Source organism: Procambarus clarkii, chromosome 61 (genome assembly GCF_040958095.1).
Source record: "Procambarus clarkii isolate CNS0578487 chromosome 61, FALCON_Pclarkii_2.0, whole genome shotgun sequence".
Taxonomy (NCBI): domain Eukaryota; kingdom Metazoa; phylum Arthropoda; class Malacostraca; order Decapoda; family Cambaridae; genus Procambarus; species Procambarus clarkii.
The window spans coordinates 13,576,734-13,589,151 of NC_091210.1; the positions used below are offsets into that span (position 1 = coordinate 13,576,734).

The window sequence follows — 12,418 nt, forward strand, 5'->3', positions numbered from 1 at the left end:
TATCACCGGGGATTGAACCCGGACCCTAATCCAGAGCGCTGTCCACTCACCTATCAGCCCCCCTCCCCATGTGTGTCATAAACCAATTGTACCATACTCAATTTTGTGGTCAAGCCCCAAAAATGAGCAGTTACTGAAGATCAAGACTGAAAAATTTCACCTTACGTTTAGTCTTTGATTTAGTCTCTGAGAGTCAGATGCTGCTTTACGTTAACCGACAGGCAACAGATACTAAATTCCATACTAAATAAAAAAAACTGTGTTATGATGCATATTTTTGTTATTATAAGGATTAAAATGCAAATAACATTTGCATGGATAGCTACAATAAGTCCTTATTGTGTACACTGACCTGCGTGTTGCTGGTGCTTGCAGTCGTCTTGGGTCAGTAAGAAGCGAGCAAACATGCCTCAGTACAACTAACTCCTGCATGGTCAGGTCAGTGCCAGATACTGGAGCATCACTGGGTGGCTGGACTTGTGCATTCTCCAAAGAACGTTTGCATAATAAAGGCAGTCATATGATAGTGTAGTTTCATTAACTTAGAAATACAGTCCTGAATTTTGCTGAGAAGGCAGAAACCAGTCAAAATGGTTTAATAATAATAATGTTTAATTCACTTTCAAGTCCTTTTTATTAAATTTCACATACATTAATGGTTACATAAAGCCATTGCTTAAAAGGGCTGAAAATGTACCAAGCTGTGTGTAAATGTATCATTAAAAAGTGAGAGCTGTAGCATATCCTATGAAACACCAATACTGTATACTGTAATGCTAGACAAACATTTTAATAAAAATATATCTACAGGATGAAAATTTGTCAATGTTCATAATTTAACACATAACGTTAAGAAGTTAAAACATGTATTACTGTACAGTCAAGTTTGTGGAAGTGGAAAAACACAATTCACTAATAAGGTAAATGTCAGGATACCTGCCTAATGTTAAGCTTACTCTCTATGAAAGGAATCACTAAAACTTTGTATAAACTTTGAGGTGTTATTTAATGTGGTGTATGATATCTACATTAAAGTTAACTGTACACTGGGCTCGGTACAACCACAAGTCACCAACAACGACGGTACAAGTTAGTTTTGTACCACGTTAAAATAAAATAAAATACTGAAAATTAAAATTCTGAAATAGTCTTTCAAATGTAATACTGTACATGTATGAATCTTTATTACTCATTTCAGTACTGAATCACATCACATGAATGAACTGAAACATGACAGACAACTTAGGTGTAAAATTATTATTCACAGGTTATATTACACTCTTTATACTTGTTAGATTAAATACCTGTAATTATTGGCAATTACAAAATACACTGAATTCTTAATTAAATCAAATCTTAGATTTTTAATAGGCTTTCAACTACGAAGCAAAATGTACAAAATAATTTTCTAAGAGCATTTGCCACAGACACTACAATATAATCAATTCCCTGGTGAACTCTTGGAATTAAACTATCGCTTCTGATGATGGCTTGACATGTTCTGGAAGTTTCTGTAGCTCGTGCTGTAAAGTAGAGAAAATTGGGATTAAAACTATCTACAGTATCTATGAGCAGTGCTCTTGTCAAACTGTCTACAGTATCTATGAGCAGTGCTCTTGTCAAACTGTCTACAGTATCTATGAGCAGTGCTCTTGTCAAACTGTCTACAGTATCTATGAGCAGTGCTCTTGGCAAACTATCTACGGTATCTATGAGCAGTGCTCTTGTCAAACTGTCTACAGTATCTATGAGCAGTGCTCTTGTCAAACTGTCTACAGTATCTATGAGCAGTGCTCTTGCCAAACTGTCTATAGTATCTATGAGCAGTGCTCTTACTAAACTATCTACAGTATCTATGAGCAGTGCTCTTGGCAAACTGTCTATAGTATCTATGAGCAGTGCTCTTGGCAAACTATCTACAGTATCTATGAGCAGTGCTCTTGGCAAACTATCTACAGTATCTATGAGCAGTGCTCTTGGCAAACTGTCTACAGTATCTATGAGCAGTGCTCTTGGCAAACTATCTACAGTATCTATGAGCAGTGCTCTTGGCAAACTATCTACAGTATCTATGAGCAGTGCTCTTGGCAAACTGTCTACAGTATCTATGAGCAGTGCTCTTGCCAAACTATCTACGGTATCTATGAGCAGTGCTCTTGGCAAACTGGATGAGCTGGAACACATACACACTAACTGAGAAGGTTCTTGCCTCCAACACTTCATACAAGTGGCTCCTTGAGTGGCAACCACTTACATTAGAGCACTCTAGGGCTCTGTCTTAGCTAGGGCCTTTGGTGCTTGCTATGCTCTATATATAAACAATTTAGAAACATGACTTAACAGAAGCATTTGCAAATTTGCAGATGATACAAAAATAGAGCTGAAAATAACTTCAGATGATTCAAAATCATTGCAAGATGAAAATAGATCGACTTTTAACATAAAAGAAACATTGGCACATGCAGTTTAATGTTGATAAATGTATGGTTCTCAACCTAGGTAATGATAATACCTAGGTTGAGAACCTAAGATGATAATAAGTTACTCAATATTAGATGGACAATGTTGAAATTGTCACATTTGAATGTGAAAGATTTTGGAATCATGATAAGTAGGGACCTAAAATAAAAAAAATGTGTAAATGTTTGGAATAGGCCAAACTGAATTACTGCAATTATGCAGATGAAAAGTCACAATAATGTAGCTGAAAAATGTTGACCAAACCACATACTAGAAATTGAAGAGACAACAACAATTAATAATGGTCCAGGACGGACCGAAACGACATCATCTCTTCAATTTCTAGTGAGTGGTTCGGTCAACATATTGGAATTCATATCTAGAAGCATTAGCAATAATATTTGTAATACACAAAGAAATCACATTAATATTATGTATCAATGAGAAGATGAACAAATCCACAAAGGCCTTGATGGGGGGGTTGAAACCCACGCGTTGGATGTTCCCAGACGCGCTCTAGTCAACTGTACCACTACATGGTCAAAAACAGTTGACTAGAGCACATCTGGTATCAATCCTCATCAAGGCCCTTGTGGATTTGTTCATCTTATATATCACATTACTGTGATTTCTGTGTGGAATGAGAAGATCAGTAGGAGCCATCTTCTTGAGGTTATCTTGAGATGATTTCAGGGCTTTAGTGTCCCCGCGGCCCGGTCCTCGACCAGGCCTCCACCCCCAGGAAGCAGCCCGTGACGGCTGACTAACACCCAGGTACCTATTTTACTGCTAGGTAACATGGGCATAGGGTGAAAGAAACTCTGCCCATTGTCTCTTGCCGGCACAGAAACAATGGGCCATGAAAAGGATTCAAACCTGCACACACAGTAAACCACGAGACAATGATATGCTACGCAAGTAATATAACCTGGGATTCAACTGAATCCTCTAGGAGTCCTGAATCATTCAGCTCATACCAAATCGTGCTTTCACACACAACCCCAGCACTCTCTTCAATTGCACAAAGAAATCACATAAACGTGATGTATCAGTGGGCATATCATGGTCCAGTAGTTGAAGGCAGTGTGCAAACTGGTACTCAGTAAAACCAGTACTGTATTGTTATCATACTTAATGCCTTGATATTTTAAGTACTTATTGTATTATTGTGATACAAAGGCGCAGTTCTTCTCTTTATTTATAGTATAATAAGAGAGATTGGAAAGGATTATACAGTAGATACAAATACAAATAAATCAGTGATATTTTGGCTTGGTGATGGAAATGTCAATCAGGCTACAGACCAGGAGGCCTGGTCAGAGACCGGGCTGCGGGGACATTAACCCTTAAAGTGCGCATCACGTCATATGACGTGTTGGACGTTGTTCCAGTCAACTGCGCATCACATCATATGACGTGTTGGAGTACTACGCAAGATTTAAACGGCCCGCAGATACACAGGGTTCACCACACCTTCATCAGGGCTCTTGTAAACAGAAGCCATTTTTTAAAAAAATCGTGGGCCAAACTCCCGGGTGTTATTGGCCTCAGTATTGAGTGAGCAACCAAGCCTGATGCACGCAGCATGAGCTAACAGCACTGCTGTTCAGCTTGTGACCACAGCATCGCCTAAAAATGCCAAAATATACTTGTTCATGCTATTATGTAGCAATGATATTATTACAGAAGACCCCTGACTGATAAAACTGACCAGGGTTCTGATAATAGCAGGACTGTGGTGATATTTAGCGCTGTGCACCATGGAGGGAGGAGTAATGCTGTGGGAGGGAGGGTGGTGGCGATGTCTTCTGACTGTGTGTGGCCACCTTTTATTGACTGCACTCACCATACCAGCTTAGTGGTTCGCTATGGTGAACACAAATGTAGATACATATATATAACGTGTGTATAGAGGGTATAAACAGCAAGAGAAGGTTGGGAGCCGCCATTTTGGCGAGGGCGGTGGCGTCGTGCAGACGACGCCACCGTGCAGACGACGGTGTTGTTTACTGGTTACCACGATGGTCTTTGGGCACCATACCAGTTTATTTGTATAAGTATGGTGAATAAAACAAGTAGATATTTATATATAATGTGTGTATATAGCGTAATAACACCACACAGTATTGTTGGAGGAGAAATATTAGTGTGCCTGGCCTTGAGGGCGGCAGCCATCAGCTGACTGTGTGGGGTCCTACGTCTTTGTGCCTTTACTCACCATACAAGCTTAGATGTACAGTTATGGTGAACAAAACATGTAGATACTTATATATAACGTTCGTATATAGTGAATTATAGCAAAAACAGTATTGTGGGAGGAGAATGTGGGTGAGTCAGATGACTTGAGAGAGGGTGGGAGTGGCTGGCTGGTACACGGCGGTCACTCCTCGCTACTTTTTGACTCATAATAGCTACTTAGTGGTTCGTTATAGTGAACAAAACATACAGATACTTATATATAACCTGTGCTTGTAGTGTAATAACCGACAAAGTATTTGTTCACTGATTGATGAACATAATTGAATCAACAATATGCACACCATATTTTTGAGTATAGCAATGATTCACTCATTTTATTATATAAATATATCAAACTACACACTATTGAATAATATTACAGCAAAAAAAACTATGAAAAATCAATCAGAGACATTGAAATAATTAGGTAATTATCTCTTTGTGGCAACTCCGGCCTGACAGCTGGCGAGCAACAGACCACCTGGGACGCACGCTGAGTCAGCGCCTATAATTTGCCAGATTTCCCCGCCCTATATCGGGCAATATATGCCACTTACGATTTTTTTATTATTTTTCCCGTGATCAGTGAACACAAATTAACAGGTTAGGAAGAAAAAATAATTTTTTTTTTTCAAAATTACATGCGCCTGTGGGGATGACAGGATATTATACCCCTAGCATGTTAAGGGTTAATCCTCAGAATCATCAACAGGTATACGACAGGTAGGCCAGGCCCTTCCTTTCATCAAAAGACACTGTCCACTCTGGCAGCAAACAATCATTTTCTTAAATTTTTCTCCCAATTGGCATAACATATTTCCTCCTTAAATTACCTCTTGCTGATATATTTTACCTTGGGATATGTGTAGAGGGTGGGAGTACATGTGAGAGCTCCATCAGATCGCGCCAGTATTTGGCTGAATGGAAAAACTAGGTCTCTTGTGTCACAGGGAGCCACAAGTGTTTCAGCATCTTTTATTTATTGTGTCAATTATCCCACATATTAGTACATTTTTGTAAACAACATATAGTATGTGAATTGTTTTAGGCAGTGCATGTGCAAATTCAGGATCAACCGTGCAAACAACTCAGGAAAACTAATACTCCAAGAATTAATTACTGTATATCTAAAGAACTTAAATTAATGCAAAACGAAGAGAAACAATCATCAGTCAACTTACTGTTGTGACTTTCATGGATACTCCTTCTGGCAGGTTTCTCTGTATGTACTCAAGAAACGTATCTGCTGTGGACCCTGTTAGCCTTGCAAACTTCATTATCAGAAAGTGTGTCCTCACTTCATACTGCACACGATGATGCTTATGAACATGCACTGATTTAAGTAGGGTCCATCGATAGATTTGTTTCTTGGGCCATAAACTGGAAATAGAAAAATTTATGAAATACATATATATGTCAAATGGCATGTGTCTACTCTTTTCTACCTACCCACTCATACATGATGTAATGATCTGAAGGGTTGACAGATCCCAATATCAACAACCAAGAGAACTGACCTATCTGCATACAGTAGTAACATACACGAGAGCTAATGGACTATAGACACAGAGTTTATATATACACTTATCTCCCAATTATTTATAATAATTGCATATTATAATTATAATATATGCATATGCTTGCATATGCTATATATATATATCCTGCACAATATATTCTTTTAAATATTATCTTTAAGAAAATTGATAATTTGGCCATATATAGTTAATAAGTTTTATAAACCCAATATCTTCTACAACACAGAAAGAGTTGCATGTCAACTGCTGTCATTTCACAAATATAATTTATGAATTTTTTGTGCCCTGTGGTCATTTATATCACAAATTTTATGTTTATCAATGACTTCCTTTAATAGTCAGTTGCCAGGTCATAGAATAAAACTTTAGAGTATAATATTTGACAGTTATGATTATAATTTAAAATAATTAATTACATGAAATAAAATATTTATTTTGTTTTCAAATGATAACAAATTGTTTTAAGAATTAGGAAACCTTGATAAATTTCTCTCAATTCTGATTACTGAAAAATGTTCGATCCTTTCAATTCTCAACACAAATTCTGATTAATCATCCCATCAGTAAAATTGAAGCTAAGGAAACAAAGGTTACAGAGTTTGAACAATTTAAGGAAGATTGCCGTGGATGCCAAAACCACCAACAGTTTCAAATTGTCAGGTGACAAAGACTATAGTGAATAGCTCTCATTCTCTGATTGCACTTAGGTAGTTACACACAGCAGGGCACTATAATGTAAAAGAATGAGCAATCATACATGTCTTGGACAGAAATCTCTAGATGGGCAGCAGTCGCAGACACAAATGTTTGGTATGAGCGCAGTACAGCAGGTTCATGGCTCCGACACTCAACTTCTACCAAGCTGTACAGTTTGTCTGCTTTTTCTGCTTGCAAATCCTAAAAAGAAATGTGGCTATCAGACATGGATATACTGTATATGTATAGTATTAATCATTTAATAATTTATTACTGCAAGGAGACCTCAAGTCAAACAATGTACTGTACAATATGAGAATATTAAAAAGACTCCTATGCTAACACAACAAGTGAAGTGTTTATAGAATTTTGCTTGCTGGAAATAAATGGGTTTTCTGTCTGATCTCTGAAATGGGATGGATAGAGAAGGTTGAAGGAGTGGGACTGTTCGGGGGAGTGGGACTGTTGGAGGAAGTGGGACTATTGGGGGAGTGGGAAATACTGTAAATTGAATCCATTTATCAAGATACATATCTGGAAAGAAAAATATAAATTGTCAAGACCGTGATTTATACAAACATGTTGCATTTATATTGGATTGGTAGACACTGTGAAAAATGCAATGTATTGGTGAGAGGACTGGTTTGATGGATTCAAGTATGCTCTCCACTAAGCTCTGCACCCCTTGGATAGGAGACAAGACAATTTGCAAGGAAATTTGTCCCTATAGGGTGCAGAGTTGCTCAGAACCAGAAGATTTAGCTCTTCTGCATCCATCTGTAGATGGACACTGCATCCACCTCTGGGTGGATGCAGTGTCCATTTGTCCTTGACACTGACACTGCACTGACACTGACAATGCAGTGTCCTTGACACTGCATCCACCTCTGGGTGGATGCAGTGTCAAGATTAAAGAGAGTTGCCATGCTCAGAAGCCATGCTCAGAAACAAGGATGAAAGTATGAATAAGGGAGATATTTGATTACTAACAGTACCGTAGTGGGAAAGAGCATGTCATGATAATTACTGGAAGAGTACAATAAATACATGGGAGTTCCATTGCAAAAGAAGTTATGGGATTCAGATGCTGTATTGCATTAAGGCATCTAGTGGATACCTTACCTTGAGGTTACCTTGAGGTTACCTTGAGGTGATTCCGGGGCTCAGGATAAAGTATATGAACAAAATTGTAAGATGCACATGGCCTTTAAGGACTTAGAAAAAATGTGAAAATGTGTTGATTATGACAGCATCAATGATGATATGTTTTAGAGAACTTGTACTTACACTTGATACCTGTGACTCGGGTAAGGTGGTTGTGTTGAGGGATCTTGACGGTAGGACAATCTGCGGTAATCGGGTTCTGAGTGATGGAAAAGATGTATTCTCAGATATTTGGGTCCCACAGCCTGGAGCTAACTGCATCAAAGTCCTTGGCATTATACCCTGACCAAACACGCTTCCAACAGCCTGTGGGTTAATAATTTTTGCTGCATTTATCTAAATTAGGATTTACTGTATAGCTTAACACTACAGTTAAGCACAAAATATACAAAAATCACTAGCCATCCATTGAGCTATGCAAAGAACAAAAGTTATGAAAATTATTATTATTAGTATTATTATAATATATATATATATATATATATATATATATATATATATATATATATATATATATATATAGATACATACACACACACATATATATACATATACACACAAATTATGTAACCTATAGTCTAAAAGTTTACTTAGACAACTCCCTAAAATTTTTTTTTTTTTTTTTTTGCCCTTTCTATTTATTACTTATTATTCATAGATTCCACATGTTAAATGGATAAAGCTATATACTGTAATAGAGAGGCTTGATAAATGGTGTCAATGAGAAAACAGACTAACAAACATGATGCCCTATCTCATCCTTACCATTTAGCAAAGCCACTTTTATTCCAAAGGTTTTGGAATTAATAGGTTATATTCACTTAGACAAAAGCAAGGCTCACTTTGGTTAGGAAAAAGTTGTAGGGAATATATGTGATTACTTATTATGATTATTTTAGGGCTTCTAACACTTTGGATAAATGGCAAATTGTCCATAGATGGACAAATTTAGTGACAAATATCTGGTTCAACAAATTTTGTTTAAGCAAAGTTGCACTGCATAATATGTTAATGGAAATTGACTAAGCCAGCAAAGAAGCAATGTCCAGATTAAGAAAAACCAAAACAAGGGAACATACAGAGTAAAGATAATTACAGTATGAAGATAAAACATTGTCAATATGGCTATATAAAACTTATAGGTGCAGTCATCAGGAGGAAACATTCACACAAATTGCATGTACCATAAGGTAGAACTTTGAAGGGATATGAGGACATGCTAAGAGTCGAGATATGAGAATGGAATTAAGAAATTGCTTAACTACTTGGACCATTGGGCATTAGTCCATTAAACACAGACTTAGCCAAGCTGAACTCAGAAAGGTACCAACAGTCATTATACATCATCTCTACTATTTAAATACAACAAATCCTAACCTAACAAAAATATTGAGGTTGTACCTTTCATATATACTCTGTGAAATGTATCATGATGTAATCAAATTGCATCCAGGAATCTTTTTGACTACTACTGACTGGTCCGTCTAATTACCCAGCGCTTCCTAGCATTACGTGAGTAATGAAGAAATATGATATATTTACTCACTATAATGTTGGTGCTGAATGTTAAATATAAAAAAAATATAAATTTTTACTCTGAAATAATATAATTTTTATAGCAAAACCGAGTCATTCTAATTACCCAAAGCCACAACAGTGTTGCTTGGATTGTCGACGTCCTGTGGTGTCACCTGCTACTTAGTTTCATCTAATTTCGTTATAACATGATAATATTTCAGAGTAAAAATATGTTTTTTCCATGTTCTACATTCAGCACCAACATTATAGTGAGTAAATATATCATATTTCTTCATTACTTACGTAATGCTAGGAACCTTTGGGTATTTAGATGGACCCCTACTGACTGAGCACGTATTAGTACTGGCACCCAAAACTTTATGTATTACCCCAAGTAATACTAATCTTACTAATATTTACTAATATTTACTAGTAATTTACTAATCTCTCTCATCTCATTTTTTTTCTTCCAATGTATCTGTTATCATTTTATTAATTCTGCTAGAATTTACCTACTTAAAATTATCTGTTAGATTAAGGACCTGCCCGAAACGCTGCGCGTACTAGTGGCTTTACAAGAGTGTAAATACTGTACTATGCTATGTATTCTCACAAACCCAATGTACCTTCTTGTATATAAATAAATAAAAATAAATAAATAAATAAAGTACAAATGTATACCCCACATCAGTTTGTCAGATTTTGGCTAAAATAACCCTAAAGAATAATGGAGGATATTTAATAAGCCTCAAGCTTCCTGTCCCTATTCAGACCCTCTGGTTCGGGCAGGTTTCCTGCCCGAAACGCTTTGCGTAATAGTGGCTTTAGGCATTGTATGTACTAGTTCTATCTATAAATCCATCAATTTTTGTATAACCTCTTGTATGTACCTTACCTAAATAAACATTTATTTATTTATTATTTATAGGTAAATACAAGAGTGCCGGCACCCATTGTTAGGTGTTACACAAGGTACAATTCTTACACCGTATCTGTTAGCGAAGGCGACACCTGAAATGGCTATTCTCCTCATCTTGCAAACTGTTTTCGACCAATGAGCTACTGTATTGGTGCCAAACACCTGTTACAGCGGAGCACTTGTGTTACAGCGGAGCACTTGTGTTACAGTGGAGCACTACAGCTGAGCAGCCCTCTTCCTGGTGGCATGTAAACAAACTGAAATATAGCGGGAACTGCTTCCTTAAAATTTAGCAGTTCTCGCTACATTTTTTTATTAGTCAAAAAAATTCAAATTAGAAAAAAATTTGTCAGAAAACTTTGCTAATTTTAAGGAAGGAAGGAATTATCAGCTTTACCATGACAATGCTTTCCTTCCTTCCTTAAAATTAGTTATTCAGATAAAGCTTTCTTGCTGTAAATGTCCGATTTTATCTTCGCTACATTGTTAGTAAGTAAATTAACTTCATCATTGCTAACTTAATATTTGTTAAATTATTGAGTACTTTGCATGAATTAAATTGCTGACTTGGCATGAATTAAATTGCTGACTTGGCATGAATTAAATTGCTGACTTGGCACGAATTAAATTGCTGGCTTAGCATGAACAAAACTGCTAGCTTGGCATGAACAAAATTGCTAACCTGGCATGAACAAAATTGCTAACTTGGCATGAACGAAAATGGTTAGCTCTGCATAAACTAAATTGCTAGCTTGACATGAACTAAATAGCAAACTTAGCATGAATAAAATTGCTAACTTAGCAAGAGCAAAATTGATAACTTTGCATGAACAAAATTGCTAACATTGGTATGAACAAAATTGCTAACTTTGCATGAACTAAACTGATAACTTGTCATGAAGTATTGGCATAACTTGTCCTCTTGTAATGCCAACTGATCAGTCATATAGCTGAATTTTCCTGAGGGCCACTACCAAGTAGCCTCGACGAGGACAGGAAGACAGCGGCTTGTCACAGGTTCCCCCATTTGCTCTGAAGATTTTTATCAGCTGGATCTAAACACTTAGCACAGTTTTGTCATTGGCGGGTAGGCGGTTCCATGGGGCTAATAACCCTGTGAAAAATCATTCCCTGTTCTCAATGCTCCTTGTTTGTGTTACATCTGATCTTTTGAGGAAATTGTCTTCGGTATTTTAAAGGTTTCGATGAGATCCGGCCTGTCATGCCTGTAGTTTGCAGGAATGACAAGTTTGCCACAATGCAGGACTTAAAACAGATGCTTTTCCACCCAATGGCTTATAAACCCATGGAACCTCATACCCGCCGAAGCCATAAATTCCAAAACACTGTTGCAATTCAAGCTCGATAAAATCATCAGAACAAATGGAGGGGACATTTAACAAGTCGCCGATTTAATGCCCTCATCGAAGCCACTAGATAGATAGTAGTCCTCAGGTAAATTCAGGCAAATTATTAATAGTATTGCCGGAGTGACGTCGTGAACGCCTCTGGCGCGACATGTGGCCACGTTGGTCCCGCTCCTCTGCCACCCGCACGATTCACTCATCCTTATAAACTTATGCATTTGTTATACCTAACATGCACTTCTGTGCCTTACGCAGATTTAGAAGTACTCTTTTAATAATTAATGTAGCATCGGTTTAAATTAAAATTAAGTGTTTTTTGTTATGAAATAAATAAATAAATAAATTGTTCAGTTTTTCCGTAGAACCAGCGATAAGTAACATAATTTACTCACATATAATTTCCATTACAAAATAAAAGTAGGGAAGTGTTTAGCTATTATCAAACACATCTCAAATATTAACACACGTTACATGAAACGATTATTTTTATCTTTTGAGAGATTTTTCCATGCGGAAGA

At 36.9% G+C, this 12,418-nt stretch overlaps 1 protein-coding gene across 2 annotated transcripts; it reads right to left on the reverse strand.

Moving 5' to 3' along the window:
- Positions 1–610: 610 nt before the first annotated feature.
- Positions 611–10,780, reverse strand: mRpS10 (mitochondrial ribosomal protein S10). 2 transcript variants are annotated; one of them, XM_045768678.2, is made up of 5 exons: positions 10,600–10,780; positions 8,220–8,402; positions 6,994–7,133; positions 5,880–6,078; positions 611–1,523 (listed from the first exon to the last, which is right to left on the reverse strand). In XM_045768678.2, the coding sequence occupies exons 1-5, from the start codon at positions 10,645–10,647 to the stop codon at positions 1,467–1,469; spliced, it is 627 nt and encodes a 208-aa protein (XP_045624634.2). In that variant the 5' UTR covers positions 10,648–10,780; the 3' UTR covers positions 611–1,466. The 2 variants fall into 2 exon arrangements, with proteins under 2 accessions (XP_045624634.2, XP_045624635.2); XM_045768679.2 differs by having other exon boundaries at positions 1,323–1,523; positions 8,229–8,402.
- Positions 10,781–12,418: the final 1,638 nt, after the last annotated feature.